The sequence below is a fragment of the Perna viridis genome, chromosome 3 (genome assembly GCF_037379345.1).
Source record: "Perna viridis isolate PV_CMFRI_1.1 ecotype Kerala chromosome 3, ASM3737934v1, whole genome shotgun sequence".
NCBI classification, from domain to species: Eukaryota; Metazoa; Mollusca; class Bivalvia; order Mytilida; family Mytilidae; genus Perna; species Perna viridis.
Window position 1 is genome coordinate 5,068,815 of NC_142447.1, and position 22,133 is coordinate 5,090,947.

Below are 22,133 nucleotides of genomic sequence, written 5' to 3' on the forward strand. Positions count from 1 at the left end.
AGTAAACAAATAAAAATATTATATAGTACTACAGCAATACTAAGCATGTTTAGGCCATCATAAAAAAAATCCTAGATTCTCATCCAACAATTTTTAAAATTAGGGGTGGATGGGTGAACTTCATTCTTTATTTTTTTGTCCCACGAAAAATGTTGTCAGTGATGATCATATTATAATATCCCATTTCAGTTAAAAGGCATGGTGGGTTGGATGGTGTGATTCCGGTTCTGACTAAATCTGAGCAAGGATTTTTATAGTAGTAGACTTCTTTGAAAATCCTTGATCTAAGTTAATAACCATATTTTAATTAAACTGATTTAATTAACCAAAATGTATTTCCTCTCACAAAATATAGTTCATTGCTTCCTTCACCAAGTCGTATTTATAAATGTCTTATTTATAAATAAGATAATATCAACTCATATTCATGCAATTAAACCTCTCAGCAGCAGCCTCTGCAGTTGTGAGTTGCCATCATCTTGAAACTGGACAAAGTATATAATGAGATAATTGTGCTGTTTGATAAAGCATGTATATGTTTATTCAAATCAAATATTTGCATATTGTTGACCCTAAATCTCTTCCGATTTCTTTTTGTACAATACAACAGTGTAGCATAAATATCTCAACTTAAGTCACAGGGGCAGCCAATCAAATACACGAACTATCAATTTCGCTAGCTGGGATAGTTCATATCACAAAAAGGGGGCTTTTTTTATGAAGTTGATTAAAAAAAGGCCAAAATTGATGTAACTAAAATTGTTATTTTGGTAATTTTATATTTTCACTACCCACAGCTATAACTTTTTTCCACAATATATGCCCAAGTATAGTAAATTTTCTAAAATTTCAAAACAGCGATTTTATGTCAATTATGATGATTTTGTCACCCATTAACTCAAACCCATTTGATATAGGATGCCTTAATTTCATAGCTGTCCAAGAAGTACAGTAAATAAAACTGGCCTCCATAAAAGAAAATTGGTCAAGGAAAGCAGCAGTACAACTGGTCTGCTGACTGGTGACACTAGCATTGGCAATTGGTACCAATGACAGATAGACTTAACTCCCATTGAATACACCTAGTCCATGCTCCCTGGTTTTTGGAGAATTCCTAGATGCTGATTTATTTTAGAAAATATCTTTTAGTGGAAAAATCCCTGTTAAATTTTTGTTAAAAGTTTCTGCCTTTTTTTTTGCCTCTTTATTCAAGAAAAATTATTCCAACCATGATACCAACAGAATGTTTATCCTACCTTGGCACCTGATTCAACCTCCCAGTATTTTTTTTGTTGTAGTTAGGTATAATATTTCAATCTGTATGCTGAAAATTGTTTCACAGTTTTCTTAGCCCAACTTTCATCTCTGGACTTTCAAATTTCACGTATTGCTATGTTCACAGGGACTTGCTCCCAGTACTTATATTGTGTATTTTATAGCGGGAACAAGTACAGGTGGTTTGATTGAGGTTGTCCATGACCTTCCTCCAATGCATGTATCTTGCATTGGAAACCATTACTTGATGAATGTAATCATTTTTTAGCTATAGGGAAACATTTACCAATTAATCCATAAAAAATAACATACAAATCCAAACCTTATTAAGAAAGAAAAAAAACAGGATCAAGTTTTATACAAGATTTATTCATGCAAAATATAAATATTGCATTGCATTTCATCAGTGACATAAATTCAATATCTACATATAAAGGGAAATCAGAATTTTTGTAAATGCAAAATGAGAATGAAATTAGAGATCTCGGACTGAATATGTATGGAAAATATGAACAGCAACACAACTAGTCCATCTATACTATAAGGCCAAACAAAATTAGTGTTCCATACTACCCTACCTTACATAGTTTTTTTGTGCCTCACTAAACATTTTATGGCCATTTTGGCTCAAGCACTTGTTTGTAGATTGCTTCCCAATTAATTCAATGTAAAATGCTTTGAAATAAAACAATTTCCCTACCTACCCACCCTATTTTTTTCTTGATGGTAGCAGGATACAAGAATATTCTTTGGCCTCATTAACATTTTATGCATATTGAATATTGTCAAATACTTTAAACCTAGCTGCTGAAATTAGACAAGTAACTATAATGATAGTTTCACTTTTTGGTCCTACCAGTATTTTTTTCATCAACAAAACAACCTGGATATATTTCTTATACATACTTACACATGTAAATACTACTCAACATAAGAATTAGGTACAAGGAATCATCAATGTTTTGCATGGTAAATACATATGTTACTTAAAAATATCTAAACATTGAGTATATACCATCAAAGATAAATTTCAACTGGTTGTATTGTTTAAAAAAGCACAAATATAATCCAAAACTTGTAAATGTAGAATTTAAATTAATTTTTTTGTTGATTTTTTTTAAAAGCCTACTGGATCAAAATTCATTTTGTATATAAAAATAATGTGTTGATCTTTCAAACATTTGTTTTTTTTGTAAGTCTGAATTCTTATGAAAAATGAAAATAAACATGAGTCACTTGTCTTTTGTGAATTTGCCTAATTCATTCAAGGAGTAGTAGTTAAAAGTTACGTCAATGTATCAGTTGATTAGAGATTCTTTCGCTTGGTAACAGATTAACAGTTGCAAGAATAATCCAAGAAAGCAATCAACTTTGATTATAATATATTTCAAAATAATAGACTAAGACAAAATGCATTTACATGCCAGCATGTGATTTTATAAACCTTCACTTTTTTTTATTAGTACTACAGTAGAAAAAATGCACAAAAAAGCATGTCACTTATTTGCCGTTTCAGAAACTTGTGGATGTAACAATTGACTTCAAGTTTTGACCAACAATGTTACATTACTTTCATTTTAAGCCTGTCAGATCATTTTAGTGTGCATTTTGAATATAATTATCTACAATGTATTAGATTGTAGAATAGCAATGTTCAAATTAGACACCCTTTCAATACACACTAGAAAATGGTTAAGAAACAATGATTCACAACAGAAACACAAACCTGCCTTACAGAAATAGTGCCAAAATTTATTATAATGACTAAGATCACAGAAATACACTAAGTAATGCCCTTGGGTTTCAAACACACAGATGAATTGTCCCTACCGTAGAATCAACGGAAAAATCAAAATATAACAAAAATCATCTCAGTTCATTGAAAGGTGTCGAACGGATTCAATTTACTGTATGGTTTAGGCAGAACAGTCCATTGAAAGGTGTCAAACGGATTCAATTTACTGTATGGTTTAGGCAGAACAGTCCATGGAAAGGTGTCAAACAGATTCAATTTACTGTATGGTTAAAGCAGAACAGTCCATTGGAAGGTGTCAAACGGATTCAATTTACTGTATGGTTTAGGCAGAACAGTCCATGGAAAGGTGTCAAAAGGATTCAATTTACTGTATGGTTAAAGCAGAACAGTCCATTGGAAGGTACCAACGGATTCAATTTACTGTATGGTTAAAGCAGAACAGTCCATTGGAAGGTGCCAACGGATTCAATTTACTGTATGGTTTAGGCAGAACAGTCCATTGAAAGGTGTCAAACAGATTCAATTTACTGTATGGTTTAGGCAGAACAGTCCAATGAAAGGTGTCAAACGGATTCAATTTACTGTATGGTTTAGGCAGAAGCAGTCCATTGAAAGGTGTCAAACGGATTCAATTTATTGTATAATTTAGGTACTGAAGGTACTGTCATTACTACATCATACTCTGTAGACATGTACTGATGTTTCTTCAGTGACAACAGAAATATAGTTTGAACAGTAGTAAAATGAATAATACAATTTAGCAACTTTTATAGGAAAAGGCTAAAAAGAATTTTTTTTTTGCTTGAAATAGGCAAAACTTTATTTACAAAGTAAGATTTATAAACGATTTCAGACATTTTACAGTCCATAATGTTAATTCCATGGAAATTTTTATTCTATTAAACTCTGTGCTTTAATCACAATCACACTCTACAGACTTGCAAGATACTGGTTCAAAAATTTCAAACCAATGATTTGATTGCAAAAGTGCAACATCAAGAATCAATCTATAACAAGACTAGAAAATTACTAATGAAGATAAACAAGCAAGAAAATGAGAAGAAATTGAGCAGAGCAATAGAAAATATGCAACCACTATAATCTAAATACTCAAAATAATTAAGATACTGTAAACAATGAAATTATTTTGTGTTTTTTAAATCAATATACTTTTGAGCAGTTTTAAGTTTGTGCACTTGGTCAGATTACTATTATATAAAAATACAATAATAAAAATATTTACTGCAGATTTTGCTTCAGTGAATTTTCTGAGAAAATAAAACTACAACAAAAAATTTCCAGGTTTACAGTTGTAAAATTTCATTTTATCAGTTTCGGTGGGTCTGAAAAACTTGTAGAAAACTGAGGTCAAGATATTGTGATTACAATAAAGGAATGGCAAAATACATTTTCTACAAAATGAGACAAGTTTATTTTGATTTGCTGCAAGCATTGTGAAAAAAAACACTATCTTTAAGCAGGTTAACCTAGGATAAGGGAAATAATTCTTGCAATCTGTGATATGTCTGCATTATAATAAATTTCATCAAGCTTTTCAAGCATTTAGCTGAAACAGAATGAAATCAATCTAAGTTACTTATATGCTTACATGATTTTGGTTGACACCAACATAACAATGATTTGTAAGAGTTATGCCCCTTAACCTAGGTAGATGTATACTTGTACAAATATAGCCATGATAAACAAATTACCCCAATTATATGTAATCTTGATGGATGAAAAGTGTGTTAAACAAGTGACAAGACAGTAGTACAAATCAAAATTAATGTTTCTATACAAATTGGTGTTTTCCAAAAGTCAACTGAACAAGAAAGTCAAAAACAAGTTTTCATTTCCTGTTGAATACATACATAATCAAACAACCTCCAAAATCTTAAAATTTCAATTGACTTTGCCAAACACAAAAATTTTCCCTAATGAAGTGTGTATAATTGCAATATATTTTATTTTGCAATATAACTGTAGGAGAAAATGATCTGATATGAAAATGACAGATCACAACCCAGAATATAAAGATCAAAACCCATAAAGCAGAACTACCATTTTCTTTTACAGGTAAATGATTTGGTAAAACTTATCATAACTTACGTGTCTTCCACATTGTTGATAGCAAGATTGGGCAAACTAACAGAATCAAATTGCTTACTATAAAAACAAATTCAATTATTACAGCCATCAAAGGCTTATCATTTGCTTACATTTAAGGCATATAGACATCCACTGAACAAACCAATACAATTTTGAAGAAATACCCCCAAAAAATTATATCCTTCAAAATAATAACTTGTACAGCATCTACTGGTACTTTAAAAAAGATTCTGTGTCTGACAGTTAACTAGAATGAATAGTTTCAGTAGTTAAAAAAATTTAGTTATTAAACCTTAGGAAAAATAAAAACTAGTAAGACCAACTAGTTTCAATAGTTGAGAAAACTTAGCTTTTAAACCAGAAAAAATTCTATAAAATTTCTATACATTAATATGCACATGAAAATATACATAAAGTGCAGTAAACAATTATCAATGTTCAAGGTAGAATAAAAAAAAGAAGAGGGGTACAAGAGGAGATTAATTCAGTCTGTAATGTGCTAGGCATAATGCAGACCCTCATATTTGTCAATTTGTTTTATAACACCTAGCAAGTATGGCATTTACTGAAAAAATAAGGTTTTTTTTTGCAACGATTATTTCAAATAGAGATTGCACTGCTGACCAAAACTTCATCACTGCACTTTGAAATCATATAAAGGGACAAAGAGCACTAAGATATGGCAGAAGGGTATGGGTCTTTGAGGACAGATGCAGGACCCCCTCAGTTTCTTTCTGGCCAGAACATTGATATTGGAATCATTTTATATACAAATTATGTCAATTGCAAAGGTTAATTGTGCACCAATTTCTACATAATACATGTTGATGGAATATGCATTGTATAAAATTAAAGTTTTATAAGGTATATATAAGATTTAATTTATACATAATCTCAATAAAATTGAAAGACTGTTTTATGCTTGGCATATTTCATCATAATAACAAAAGGTGGTCCTAGAAGTTCTGTGTTTGTTCTTTTAATGCAATCTTTCTAAAACATTACAGTAACAATGGGGGGAAAATGATGAAAAATGAAAGCTGTGCATGAACTCACTTTAATACTGCACTACCAATTTTTAGGCTTCTATGTTTAAGCAAAAAAGCAAATGAATTGATTGTAGGAGAATGAAAATACATGTATAGAACCAAAACAAAAAAAAACTTTCCAACTGTATTGATTTGTAATTTTACAAAAAAAACCCTGATCATAGGTAATATATTCTTCAAGAAGATAATATCAGTGTAGAGAGATTGCACAACAATTGACTGAGCTAAGGAAGGATACAATATCTGAAGGAAAATGAACATAACTAATCAGACATGCTATTCTGGGGCTATACTTTCACTTTGTCTATAACCTATAGTATAAAACCCATTAGATGATTTTTCAATCTAAAATTTTGCAGGGTGAACTACACAAGTGATTTAATGTAAGTTTTTATAAGAATCAGGCAAAATGGGAAAAATCAGAAACATGCATGTCAATGAAATTATAACTTAATTTATCAGAATGATATGGAAAATCTTGTCTTTTTTCCTTGATTCTGATGGTGCAAATAGTCAGAAAAGTGCTGAGACTGACACTTAAAAGAGAAATAATAGATATCATTATTAAAAGCAACTTACTTGAAGTAACATTATAATGTAACATAACTGAACGAAAGAAACTAAATCAACAATGTTTAGTGTTATCTCTACAGGTTGTTCAATTAAAACATATATGGTACTGGGAGAAGGCACATTTTTTTGCCATGGGATTTACCAACAGAATCAATTTTGAGTGAAGTCTAAAAACATGTATTTCATTCAGTTTGCCACAAGTTTTGAAAACAAATCATGTCAAAGCTGTCAAGCATTCAAGTTTAACTGTGTGAAATCAGACAAAAGTTTGAAAAATCAAAGGAAAATTCAGTCAAATCAGATTCAAAATGCATGAGAGTTGGCACTGTTGTGATGCATAAGTGTCTTCTCCCCATATCTAATATTTTTCAATGGAACAGTTCAAACATACATGAATGAATAGGAACAGTCATTAAATATAACAGTATCTCAAGGACTGAAAAACAAAAAAATCACTAGTTAAACTAGTGCAGAACTGTTTACTGTTCCTCGAACTGGTACAAATTTCAGGTCTCTACCGTACATCTCAATCTGAACAGGATACCAGTCAAACTAGTACAACCATTTTCTGCTACAATAGCTTACTCCCCATTCCACTACACACCTCAAGGACCCAGTCTAACTAGGAGCCTCTCTTTGGAATAGCACATGACTTAGAAAACCACAAAACAGCTACATTAAGGCTGCTATCAAGATTCTTTATTACTGGCCAACACTTGAGTAAATTTTTTCTTGTCAATATTCATCCGTATGGATTCTATATGTTTGAACAACATTTCTCCTGACAGATCGTCAGGTAAGCGAGTCAATAACTGTACCATGTGACAAAAGTCTGTATGTAGCAACACCTCTTCATGCATTTTCAAGATACCTGGAAAATATCAAGTCATTTCTAAAATTGAACTGTTAGTCATGGTAATTTAAAAGTTTTCTAATACACTTCCCCACATCTCTATTTTACTACTGTTCACCCTGAAAATCGCCTCAATGGTCTCTAGTTAGCCTGCCCCCCTTGAGTGCAAGAGGTTGTAGTTTTAATCCTTAACCTATTCAGACCAAAAACTTTAAAATTGGTAGTTACTGCTTCTCCACCAAGCATGCAGTTTTACAGGGGATAGAGTGTCAACTGGTTTTCTTGGAAAAATGAAAAGTAGTGTTTTATGTGTATTTGTACACACTACAATTTTCTGAACTCAGTCCCTTTACAATCCATTTTTGGGCCCCATAAGTATTTCAACTTTTGTTTTGGTACCATGTTTTTTACTACTACAAGCACAATATTAAGGTCACCTCTTTAAAATTTCTGAACATACATGGCCAAGTGAGAAGTGTAGCTTTCTGTCCTTGGAAACTCATCTTTAAACAAATTTCTTCAAGAACACTGCTTATGAAAAAAAATATTAAAACTTCTATCCTTGTCATTACAAATAAAATGCTTCGTGGGATGCAGCTTCATACGACTGCAAAGGTTTAACCCTGAACAGTTGGGACAAATAAGAACGCAACATTGAAACTTTGATGGTGCTTGTATAAAAACAACTTCTATCAAAAATTCAAGTCATCAAAAACCCTCATTACTATGTGACAGTAATTGAATCAAAAATCTTCTGTTAGACTTAAATAAAACACAAATACTCAAACAACAAAGTTTTTTTCAACTTATTCTTTAAATTAGTCTACCTAATGCTGTTCTAAAGAGAAATTCTTCACCATCTCGACAGAAGACATCCCATACTCTGCAAGCTACATCTAAAGGCAGGGATTTACTGAACAAGGCAAATATCCTGAAAATACAAATATGAGATAAAACAATTTTTGAAATAATACAGATATTTTTTCAAACATTATCTATTTAAATGTGACATTACACACATAAAACTTAAATAAGCTGAAATAATTTTTTGTAATAAAAATAACAGAATAAAGTATACCAAACCCAAATACTGCGAAAAATCAGACTTTTTTAATTTAAAGCCTGCAAATAATGTTGAAAGATTTATTCAAATTATTGGCTTGAAATGCCCAGGTTTGAACCATTTTCACAAGTGAAACCTTGAATATACCAGCCTGAGTCATTTGTTGTTTTAGTTTGGCATACCTGTTAACCTTCCCACATCAATGGGGAGACTCCCACAAAATCATTCTCCAACATGGAAATAATAAAAATGTAAGATTTGTAGGAGGTTTTGGTTAAAACTACTATCTTTTTTGTGAAATCACTAAATAACTGAACTTTTACATAAAAAAATAGCTTTAAGTAAAATACATGAGACAGAGTCAATTGGGTAGAATCTCCTACATGAACTGTTCTAAAGGTTAACATGTACAATTTTAGGTCCATTTAAAGTGAGAAATGTGGTGTGAGAATCTGTGTTGTAGGCTGATTGGTTTCTTACTATTCCTGTTGTGTTTCTTATATTACAAAGCACCATCTATAATACATATAAGTCATACCAATCAGTGATATATAAATCTGGAGTAACTTTGTTCTTTTTGAAATGGGAGTATAACACAGGCATATTTTCTTCAAAAAATTCCTGATAGGTCTCGAAGTATATCTTCATCTACAAAAACATGAAAAATAAATGATTTTAAAAATTGTAACTGACAAGATTTTTTTTTTTATTCAAAAGTATAATTGGAAGTCATAATCAACAAATTATAGTTTATTTCTGGAAATAGCAAAACTAGTAGGTTATAAAGAAAATTGCATACAATGTTTACTAAATTTGTTTTTATCTAATAACACCCATAAAACAAAGCTTAAACAAAGGAAATAATACACCAGTTCCACCTTTTTTTTGTTTGGAAACCCATAACTCTAGAACGGAAAATTATGGAAACAAAAATAAAAGATAAAAGAAAAATTTAATTCTGAACTTTCTCCCACAAAGAAATGTTAAGACTAAAACAGAATGTTTGAGATATGTTAAAGATGGAGGTATATATGTATGGACAGCTCTCAAAATGAAAACAGTTCTTTATGTAAATGTGATTTTTGCTTCATGAATTTCATGGCAAAATTTTTCAACATCAGTGTACTTAATAAACCAAACTTCAAGAAAATCAGATCCCATGAACACAGTTTATTTAAACCTACCAGACTTTCATCTACCCTGAAGAAGGCGACTTGGCATGGACGATTTAATAGATTTGCAAAACAGATAAAAGCGTCGGCAACATCCATATTGAGAAGTAAGACTGCAGCTATGAAAGACATTCCTTGGACCTGTTAGAACAAAAAAGATCAAGTTAATAAATTTTGTTTATTTTTCATAATTGATGATGCAGGGTGATTCAAACATCAGTGATTGGACGTCTTCTTTTTAATCCTTCAAAGATTTTTATAAAATTCAAAGTTGCAGAAAATTTGTATTTCTTAATGATTAACTACCATGGTATTTCATACACAGATAATAGACACAATGAAAACACATCATGTCCTATCAGAGTTAATAGCTGGATAAACCCTTTAAGCTGAGTTCAGAATTATTACAATAATGAATTCTATTTCATTAAGCTGAGTTAAAACTGAGACCATTGTGACCAGAATTCCTTACTGATGAAAGTTTCTACAAGACAAAACTAAACACAGCATAGTAGGAAAAAGAACAAATTTGGTGAAATACAACGAATGCACCATGGTATAACCTATAATAGTAAATATTTTCAGAAGTCACCAAATACTCTACAATAACTGTTAACATACCTTACAGTAAGTTCTGAAAGGAACTGACAACAGAGGTAATAAAATCCACATTAACACAGCAAAGAAAAATGAAACTAAAAAGTAAAATAACGACACAGACACATTAATGACCAAAATATATCCTGACCGTGGACATGCATGACATCTCTTTAAGGTGTGAAAAGGTGAACTTACGTAGCCAACATCTGGTCTGTAACATGCATAGGCACCTAGTAAACTGTGCAACAAATCATAATAAGGACCACCCTACAAATGAAGACAAAAATATAACAAGTAAATGTTATAGTGTTACTTTCTTGTACAAATGTAAATAATGTAAGTTTCATCATCAAATTACCAGATTTATTCATCAAAAACTCTGACATTCAGTCTCTTATGTGTATATCTCCCAGTAATTACATGTATATCTTCCTGTAATAATATCTATATCTCCATGAAATACTGTAAACATATCATATTTTTAGTCACTAATTTTTACAGTTTCAAAAAATAATTATATAGTGATACAAATCAATTTCTCAGGTACTCTTTTTTGCACTTTTCTTTCCACAGCAAAAATAGCAAAAATGTGAATGTTTCCAGTAATCCTGAACTTTGTGATTCCCAAAATTTTATCTATTGATTGTAAATTCAGACTCCTAATCAGTATGCGTAATTCACAGTAAAAATTTGAACAAATTACAGAGAATCCAAAAAAGGTAAACACCAGATGTGTCTACAGCAGGTTTGAGATACGAGAAACAACAGAGAAACAATCACAGGTAATCAAAAGTAAATTAAAACAAAGAATCATCAGAGTAAAAACTAGATTTGTAGAAGTGGACACCTGCCAATCCTAAGAAAAATCCCACATAAGAAACTAAGAAATTAATGTAAGTTGGCCTTACACACTTACTTTTTGGAATATACAAAGTTGTGGGAATGTTCTAGAAACATCTAACTTAATAAGCTCTACGCTAGATTCTTTACTGGACGGAGGCTCAGAGGATGCTGTAATAAAAATTAAGTACACATTCTGTGAAATATACAAACACAATTTGAAGTTTAACTTACCATTATTTATGCAAGTTTTCACTGTTATCATTTTTGGTACTTTCCCCTAGAAACTGTTAATAAGTAGTCAGCAATAATTACGCAAGACTACAACTCCAAAAGAAACTTCAGTCAAATCCACAAAATTAATCTTTTCAGTGATATTGTCTGTAAGAATCAGGCACTGGGTGAATCATGGTGATAAAAAAACAATTCTTTCCATGAAACCTTATTCAAAGATTTATCTGAAATGCAATGCAATTTCATCATCAAAGGGGGATAACTCACTTTTCCCCATCATTCTATTGCATTTCAGCATCCTCTGACACTTCAAAGACGAACAAACTATCAATATGTTGTCAATAGACCATAAAACTATATGCCACATTGTCAAATTTGTGTGTTTTTTTTTTAGCATGATTCATTATTTTTCAATTCTGCCTAATTATCACAGATTCCAAAACTTAATAGTTTAAAACTAAAATGGCAAAAGATCAAGAATGCCCCATGCTTTTTTCACAGCTTGTTGTCATAAGAAGTTTCTTCAACTAAATCTGATGATGGTATTCTGTAACCATCTTAATTGATAAAATGCACTAACCTGCAAAACTACTCTTCAAATAGTCTTAACTATATAGAAGTACTTACTTTCAGAATTACCATATATTTCTGTCATTTCAATTGTTTGTCTGATTCTGTCTTCAGCCCTACTAACACAGATCTCATACAGCTCTGAAAGTTAGGTAACAAATTTACATTATCTAAAAGTTACAATTTTCTTCTAAAAGAAAACTGATCTGGATTTCAGAAGAATAAACACCAATCAAAAACTTCAGCATCTGAATAACCAGTATGATAATTCCTATCAATATTTAATTATCAATTATTTGATTTTTTTATTAATAAAAAAAAAAACAGACTGTATGATCAAGCATTTTGACATTTTCATCTGTATACGTCAAACAGGCATATAGATTTACATACCAATATGACACAGCTAATGTTCATACATTTTGAAAATTAATAAATTATATCATATGCAATTACTAAGTGAAAACAAAACTGTTGCTGAAGTTTCATAAATATGTACCTGGAGTTACATTGAGGTCATTCCCAAGGGCCAGTTTCCAGACTTTCCCCCTGACATTTGTAGGTATACCATTCCACCACATGTCTCTTGTTCTCTTCTGTGATTTCCTAAAAAAAATATATGCAGCATCCTTAGAGAAAAGTTGGTTGTTTTTCAGGATTTGTGTGGTTAACAAAATGAATAATAAAATCAACACTTTCAATAATTGTGAACAATAATCCCAAATTATCCTGTCTGGTCTTTTTTTCTTGCATTTATGGGCAGACATTTTTCTTTGATTCAAAATGTTATCATGACTAGGTTTGAGTCATGACAAGTAAGTGATTAACTTACTTTGTATATATTGAAATAGTTTCTGATGACCCTTTGAGAAACAAACACTCAAGTATATAAATAATCAGACATAGGAATATGGTAATTTCTAAATCAATAGAGTCTAAAGGCCACAATTACATGAATATAAACCTACATTTGTTCCCAATTTGGTAATATCTCATCAGTCCACCTCTTAGCAGCATTAACAACTTGGTCCTCATGCTTTCGCTGCTGCTGCATCATCTTTTTCCTCATCTTTAAATCTTTCAGTTCTAAAAGAAAATTTGTACTGCATTAGGCCATTCAAAGTAAAATTTGTACTGCATTGGGCCATTCAAAGTAATATTTGTACTGCATTAGGCCATTCGAAGTTAATTTCTTGGTTCTCAGGCTATTCAAGGTTAATTTTTTGGTTCTCAGACCACTCCTCATAGAAACCAATGAGAAAGGGAGTTATTTCTTTTTACCATTTTATTGTCCCAAATAGTGATGAGGACCTTGTAACATAATGCAAAGATAGAAATATGCTAAGGAAGGTCCTATTTCAAATTCATTCATCAATAAAAAGTAGGGCATTCATGGAACATTAAGAAATACCCAACCATGTAATGCCGATGTTGAAAAAATTTAAAGGGAAAGCAAAATGTTGAAGACGGTATTACTCAAAAACTACAATTTTGATTTTTTCTGAAAAATTGAACTTGACTTGTATTTTATGGTGATAAACAACTACACAAAGTTTCAAAATAATTTATTGATCAGTTTTCAAGTGATCATCTGGAAACAGTCAGGTGACAGACAGAAGGGCTGACATGTAACTTTTTGGTGGATATCAAGCAATTTATGGCATACCCACTCCAATGAGCAGGGGTATAAAAAGAATGGACCTTTTGGTGATATCTGAAAGTATCAACTTTTTTTTGTACTTAGGTTAAACGCTGGAATGTACAAGATTTTTACACAACACAACAACAATGCAAAAAAAATGACTTTTGTTTATTTTGTTATGTCAAGAGTGACCTTCCATACTTTAAATCCTATATACATGTACTTGTACATCAATTTTTTAAAGTTCTAACACAACATATCAATAAATCTGACTAACAAAAGTTCCCCTTACCAAACAACAGTCAAAATTGAATTCAATTACAAGTCTTGTAATTTATGACAACCTTTAAAACAAGTATTTTATGGGTCCTTCGTGTATTTTAATACAGGTTACATGTTCTGGCATGTTAGATGTATCAGTGTAGATGTTTAACAAGCCAAATTACCATTTATGGAATGTAGTTATTTCACAAGATGTATGTGGAAAATATACATGTTAACAAAAACATGACTACAAAAAAAATGGAGATGTACAATGTGAAACATACATGTAGCACTTGTACCTCTTACTCAAAAATGAACAAAAAATCAGATTTACATAACCTGTGCCTTTCTAAACATTTATTCTTAAATGCAATGAGACAACAGAACTAGTAACTTGAAACAGACAATAAAGCACTATCAACTTGGCCTTGGCCAACAATAAAAGCACAGTGCTCCTAGTAAATTAAGTATAGTGTTATACTACACAGTGCTTAATTAATGGGGAAAACACTGCATGTAGGTAATTTGTACATTGACAAAGCTTTGATCTTCTCAGTTCAATCAAATACTTGAAAAAAATTTATGTAATTTTGGGTTTGTAAGCAATTTAAAATATTTTTTCATATTATTTACTCACACCCAAGATTTGTGAATATGACAGCAGTTACCAACCATTTTTTAAGGGTCTCCTAATTTTTCCTTACCCTTTTTCCTAGCAGCTTCTACCATGGCTTCATACTGTAGTCTGTGTTTCTCTGCCTCCTCTGGATCTTTTGATGGTAAATTTCTATAAAAGATAATTACCATTAGTTACTCTCTTCCACAAACTTTCTTTGCTACAGAGATAAACACTTTTACAGTGTTTGAAAACAGTTATCTACATGTAGATTGTATCTAAAAAACATTTGCCTGTTATGAGTCAGTGAAATCTCCCTTTTATTGTTGGCCTTTTTCAAAACTATCTCATCCTTTTTTTTTAATTGGGAAAATGTGTGTCATTGTTTTTCAATTGGAAAATTTGGAATAATCACACAAAACCTTTAATAATAATCTGCAGTTAAAATGATAAATTGTACAGAGGGTGTCAAGGAAAAGACAGGTCATAAATATTTAATCAGTGTAATTTTGCTCAAAAACAATAGTTGATCTTGTTTGAGACTATTTTTTTAGCCATTTTTTTGACAAATTTGTAAATTTTCATCAGGGGAAACAACCATATTTTAAAAGTAATTTCAGGCAAACAATATCACTGAACTTTCACAATTGTCCTGGTCATAGTAATATCTATACATTTGAAATATGATCAAAGCTAACAAAAGATGTGTAATCATTTTGCTCTGTTAAAAAAGTAACCAAAACATATTCAGACAGATACTGTGAAAGCACTTAAATTCATGGACACCAATGATCATGGATACCAATATTCGTGGGTAAAGGAAGAAACAAAAGTTTGTGGCTTCTTGAATTCGAGGTTTTGAGGTTTTTTGTATACACATTAATGGAAATCTCCCTTTCATTGGAACCCAAATTTCGTTGTTTTGCCTACCCACGAAAACCACAAAAATTGGTACCCCACATTATATAGTACTTTCACAGTAAGCCATTACGGTAATTTCAAAATCTAATGAGACTAACCCCTCTTACAAAAGAGCATATAAAAACGTTAGAAGTGGATTTCTATTTTATATAACAAAGAAGTTGAACTGAGTTATTTACCTATGTTTCCTGGTTAAATGAAACAAAAATAATTCAACATTAGTTTTAGGAATGCACAAAATAAAATAAAATAAAGAACACTTTTCAAGAGAAAATAGTTAAATATATCCTATACATATAAATCATGTCTTCAATATTATTCACATCTTTTTATTTCACTGATCAAAACCTACTCTGTCTGCCCAGAATATTGTTTGGTGTCAGTTACATGAAGTGGACCAAAGACAGAGATTTTTGCCCTTCTAATTTTCCATAGTGGAAGAGGACAAACATACAGTGTGTAAGAGCTTACAATTATGATTGACCTGGATAATCATTTTGAAATGTACATCTTAGATAGCCAATGTAGCCTTATGCAACTCCATTAGTTTACCCTATATCTCATGGTCTATGATACATGTATACTTAGTATTTGAAACGAGACTAGATTACTTTTGTCATCCTAAAAAGTCTTTCATAAATGATAAACATGATGAGCTCTAAAAAAACCACTGATATTATATAGTGTGCAGTGAAACCTGTCTATCATGAACCTCTATAGAACTGTAGATATTTGTTTTGTATAGACAGGAATCACATGCAGCTTTACCCAGGCTCACAATACATTTAAACATACAAAGGACTTCAACAAGTGTCTGAATTAGACAAGTCTACATTTATTCTGGCTTTGGATTTAGACAGGTTTCAGAATTTTATACAAATGTATAAAGGTCAAGGGTCACAAACTCACTGTGGTCTGTTTTCTAGGATTAATGCAGTAGTTGACATGACTTCAATGTCAGACTTTTTTGTTGGCTTTGGTGGGGCAGCTGCTCGTAGCTTGTGTTGAAATTCCTGAGTTATTTGTTGAGGGTCTTTATCAGGAGCCTGTTTTGGTGGCACTCTCCCAAACAGTTTCCAGCCCTGTTCTCCCTCATCGTCTTCTTCATTCTCCTTGGCCTTTCTGGAGAACAAGTTTCTGTAAACAAATTTGTACTTCTTAAAAAAAAACAACAGTGCTGAAGCAAAGAACAAAGATCCATTGTACCTAAACATATATTCAATCAACTGTTTTTGTCTTTTATTTGTGACCATTTATGACTGAGTTCAGTTAATAGAGAACTTTCTGTGAATTTTAACAAAACTACACACTGTACTGAACACACATGCACATGTACATGTACATATGAATAAAATTGAAATAAGTTGTATGCATGGCTTATGTGAATTGCTGTCCACTGTTAGAGCCTTGGAGACTTTGTACATGTACTTGTCTCAATAATCTGAATTACATGTACATGTACTAGTATACATTGTAATTGTCCCCTGTATGTCCACAATTTGGTTAATAACCTTTCAAAAATTAGCACTAATTCACAATCTGCATAAGAATCTCAAAAGCTAACCTGGTTCGAACTGCAAAATGTATATTATGCATTCCTTTCCATTCCAAAAAAGTACATGTACATCAGTAGATCAACTAAAGTATTCACCATCATTCAAATTAAGCAATAAATTACATGAACATGTATTTGCATTGAAACAAAAATGAAGCCAAAACAATGTACCCCAGAATACAATAGATTAACTATGATTGTCATCTAAAATACTGAATCGAATCTATGTGCTTTGGCATAAATTACATTGTGAGGCCAATACTATTGTACTTCCACAGTTATAAATAGCTATCTGCCATGCTAATGCATGTACTTCCTTTATGTGTGAAGTTATAATTCAAAGAACACAATACAACAGGTATATTTTTCCTCAAACATGTTAAAGAAGAAAATTGATTTTCTTTTCTTATTCTACAATGTACATGTACATGTACATACATACATGTACAGTACATTTTGAGGTTAAAAAAATACTCAGAAAATGTCTATCTGTGAATAATCTTCATAAACATACAAATGTACTGTACAGTTACTGCATAGAGTATAATACAATGCATAACTGAAGAAAGTAAGAATATAAATTATCAACCTCCTTACGTTGTACATGTACGTGTATACTTCATCTTTTAGATCTTTTATGCTTCATGGTTTCTAGCATTCCACTTTCCCGTCTTTCGAGACGAGTATAACTTTGGAGTGGGAGAGTTACAATTAATATATTTTCATGTACATTTTGTATGATACACTTAAAAGTGACTTTCCTTCTGGCAAGTAGATATTAACTTGAACTTTTGAAAAAAAAATTGACTAAAGGAAGAAGACTTTACTCTTCATTTTTCCTGTGGAAAACTAAAATTTATTAAAATCTTGGAAAACTGCTGTTCACAGTTAGTCCACTGATGTAGGATATCCACTGGACTCTATACATTGTACAATGTACCTTATCAACCAAAATTATCAGCCTAATCAATATTTCACTGGGTCAAAATAAACATGTACAACACTGTTAATTAATGGACAATGTGTGCAGATAATTATCAGATTTACATAATGTACAAATGTACATGGTCATGTATTGAACAAAACCCAATTTCATACATGTACATGTACACCATTTGCAAGTGTCCAAACAATTCCAACTTCAGTACAAATACAGTAAAACCTTTATAAATGAAACCCCTTTTGGTCTTTAAAATGTTTTCAGTTTAGACAGTGTTTGTTTACCAAAGTTTAAAATGCATTTACATTGCTGTATACATGTAAAAGGGACGCAAAAAAAGTGTCTGGTTTAGACAGGTGTTTGGATTATTCAGAGTTTGGTTTACACATGTGAAAAGGAGGTTTCACTGTATACGTGTGAATCTTTTCAGTACAAACATGTACGTAACTACTAAATCAAAGAAATACATCATGATCAATCACAAAGCTGTACATTCAACTGTACATCTTTTTGTAGTCCATGCTGTATTGATATTTAGCCAAATAAAGCAACATATATATCTGTTACAAAGTCAAATTACTGTGAAAGTACTACTGTTCATGGAGTACCAATTTTCGTTGTTTTCGAGGGGAGGCCAAATAATGAAATTTGGTTCCCAATGAAAAGGAGAATCTCATTGATGTGTATACTGAAAACATCAAAACCACAAATTCAAGAATCCACGAACTTGCATTTCTTCCCTAATACACGAAAATTGGTATCCACAAATTAAAGTACTTTCACAGTAAACTAAAGTAATTATAATTATTTTAAAACAAAACAAAAACTTACAGATAGGGGATATTAGAGTGATACACAAATATTAATGGATCCTTTTCTATGCTGCTCTTTCTCATTTTAGATAATTATATTAATCTCGTATTTTATGTAACTATTAATAAATTTTCATACAATGAGTTACAGGAAATAATCTCTAGTTTTCCTTCCTTTTATGACTTGAAGATCAAGTTAAGGTTCATATGACCTTTAAGATTCAATGAATTGGATTATTAAGATAATTTCAGTCTATGTTTGTGTACCATAATAACAGATTACTGGTTTATTTCATTAACAAATATTACAGATGACACGTACATGTACATGCACATTTGTACATTGTATTTTTTTTAAGAACTAAAGGCCTGAAAAGTGATACATGTGCATATTTTTATAATGCATGTATATTGTACATGTAAAATATTCCTCAGTCAAAACACAATGTACAAGTACAAATGTACATGTACGGTATCTGCTCTGTAGAAACTATGGAGAAATGTACATACACATGTACCAGTACATGTACAAATGCAGTTCACACATTATACACTTCAAAGGAAAACCAAGAAAAACTTTTGATTTATGGCTTTCTAACTTTCATGCAACTTACTGGTATGTTTCCACATTTACAAATTATGTAACGCTTAACATATTAAAACATAGATGCACAAGTATAATTAATAGTGTTCCCTACAGACTGCAATGGAAAAGTGCTGGTGCCCTGGCCTTTTTATTGGTTTTATAAACATCCTGCTCTCTTCAGTCAATTTCTCTCAACTGTGAATGCAATGTATACATGTACATGATGTGCCTTCGAATTTGCATTCAATATGCTAAGGTGCCCCTTTGTAACCTGAATTACCCTGCCTTTTTCAAAAATCGGGCATTCATGGAACACTATGTGATACCCATCCACATGATGGTGAAAAAGGGGGTGGCAAAATGTTGAAAGTGGCCTAATGTGTGGGTGACAGACAAATGAATGGACACACAACTTTTTGGGTGGGTATCACATAATACCCTGCCACTTCATGTGACAGGGTATAAAAAGTTCAGTGAACACTAGAATAACCTACAATGTATTTACACATGCACACATACAATGCAAGTAATCTGTAATACTTATACATACATGTAACACGTACATGTACAAGTTATGTTCAGTAAAGGTGAATTTAATCGGTCATGGTGTATCAGAAGTTTTTTAATCTTACTACTCATTCCAAATCAATCCAGTGTAATGTACATGTAATTACACATACATGTACATGTACATGAATACATTTTTTACATGATTTCTAAGTGCATTGTGCAGGAATAATAAAATGCTGCACAAGTGACAACACAGTATGTTGATCTTGGAAGAACACTGCAGTGCATCCATATATTGTCTACTAATGCTGTGGTCCTATTTGTGTCAAGCCTACATGTCAAGAGAATACATGTACATGTAGCTCTTTTACTGGTAACCTTTACTTAAATTTATATACATCAACATGTACTGAGTACTGACAATTTTTGTTTAATTCCACAAGTACAAAGTACTTGATATGTATACATGTTCCCATATACAATTGTATATGTAATTCTGAGATACCAAAAGCAGTTTCATAAATTACCTTGTCAAGAAATCAGATAATCCCTTCCTCTTAGGTTTAATCCCCCTGTCTTCAAATCCACTGTCTTGAGATGGATTTTTCTTTCTTTCAAAAGAATTTCTGGAGTGCAAGCTTATTTCCATGAACTCTCCGTCCCCAGTGTCAATGCACAAACCTGTGCCATCACAACCTTCATCAATTGATGCTGCTGATATTGAAAAATCTGTACACGTGCTTAAACTAGAAAGACTAGTAGTATCATTAAATGTTCGAAGCAAAGAATCAGAGGTTGTATTTCTATGCATGTCACTTTCAGAATTGTTCAATGAAATTTGATCATAATCTTTTAGTTTTCCCAGGCTTAGATGAAGCAAAGAATCGCTCTCACCACCAAGACTAGATGTTTCATTCACTTGAATACTCAACTTTGTCTTGTCACTCTCATTTAATATTGTTTCTGTGGACGAACTTAAATTTTCACTACCTTCAGTTTCAATATCAGATTTACTTGTGTGGTTATTTTGAGTATCAGAATTGGAGGAATTTTCTGCAACTAGTTGACGGGTTGTAGGTATGTAGAAAAGTTTTTGTTGCATATTACTTGTTACTGAGGAAAATTTGTTCTCTTCATCTTCTACATTAATTGGTAGGTCTTCTGTCAGTCGAATCGGAGAAATGATCAAGCCCGAGTCCACTTGTTTCATGTTTAATTTAGCTCCTTCTTCATTATCACTATCACCTTCTGAATTAGCAAAAGATTCATCAACGTGATTAAAAGTTTGTTCATCTGTTACACTTGAAACATTCACCTTTATGGGTGAACCATCCTCACTACTTGATATATCAACACTTTCATTTAACTGTTTCAACAAACTGTCTCCCTCATTCTCATTCCTGAGGTGTAATGTAAACTTACTCCTATCTGCTTCTTTATGGATAAGTTTGCTGGATGAAGAATGATCAAACGGCAGTGAATCAGTTGGACCCATTTCATTAGGTGAACGAACTAAATTTACACTAGATGTCGATTCTGTATAATCAGACATTCCCATTCGCATTTTTATTACCTTTTTTCAATTTCAGCAAAATACAGTTACATTGGATGTGCTTCTGTGTCATATCCCAAACAGAATGGTTTTGTTAATAAAGTTTGAAGTAGACAGATCACATGAATCAAGACGAGGAAATCATGCTTCACCACAGCCACAGAGTAAGACTAAATTTGGGTTTGGAACTCCATAGCGAACAAAAACTCGCTTAGGTTACAACCACAGGGTCGGTTTATGCTATACCGATTCATTCCTATACCCAAAGTGCTTATAATTTAATAAGAAACGATTTGTTTCTGGTCCTCCCTTCCAGTTGACAGATCAACATCCGCCATGTTTGTTCGTATGTAAATTAGGGGGTGGATCACGAGCATTATGAGGGGCTTGTTCGCAAGTTAATGGTTGAATTAATGATTCAAAGAACACAACACATATTGATGGAAGATCAACAATGTTGGTTTCTACTTTCAAAATGTACTTAAATTGCCCACAATCTTCTGAAAAAGGTCCGAACCCTCTAATCACCCACAATGCAACAGCAATACAGTATTTCTGAAGCAATGCCGGAGATATCCGGTTTTAATTCTTAGAAAACGAACCAATCATTGCATTCATTTTGCTATCTATTATCCACTGAT

General features: G+C 31.8%; 1 protein-coding gene across 1 annotated transcript; it reads right to left on the minus strand.

The window, feature by feature from the left end:
- Nucleotides 1-6,320: 6,320 nt before the first annotated feature.
- Nucleotides 6,321-21,844, minus strand: LOC148620755 (TBC1 domain family member 14-like). Its single transcript, XM_088574532.1, has 12 exons — nucleotides 20,468-21,844; nucleotides 16,447-16,674; nucleotides 14,705-14,787; nucleotides 13,063-13,180; nucleotides 12,594-12,700; nucleotides 12,152-12,235; nucleotides 11,367-11,461; nucleotides 10,646-10,717; nucleotides 9,863-9,991; nucleotides 9,217-9,326; nucleotides 8,443-8,546; nucleotides 6,321-7,633 (listed from the first exon to the last, which is right to left on the minus strand). Exons 1-12 carry the CDS (start codon nucleotides 21,502-21,504, stop codon nucleotides 7,452-7,454), a joined length of 2,349 nt encoding a protein of 782 aa, XP_088430658.1. The 5' UTR covers nucleotides 21,505-21,844; the 3' UTR covers nucleotides 6,321-7,451.
- Nucleotides 21,845-22,133: the final 289 nt, after the last annotated feature.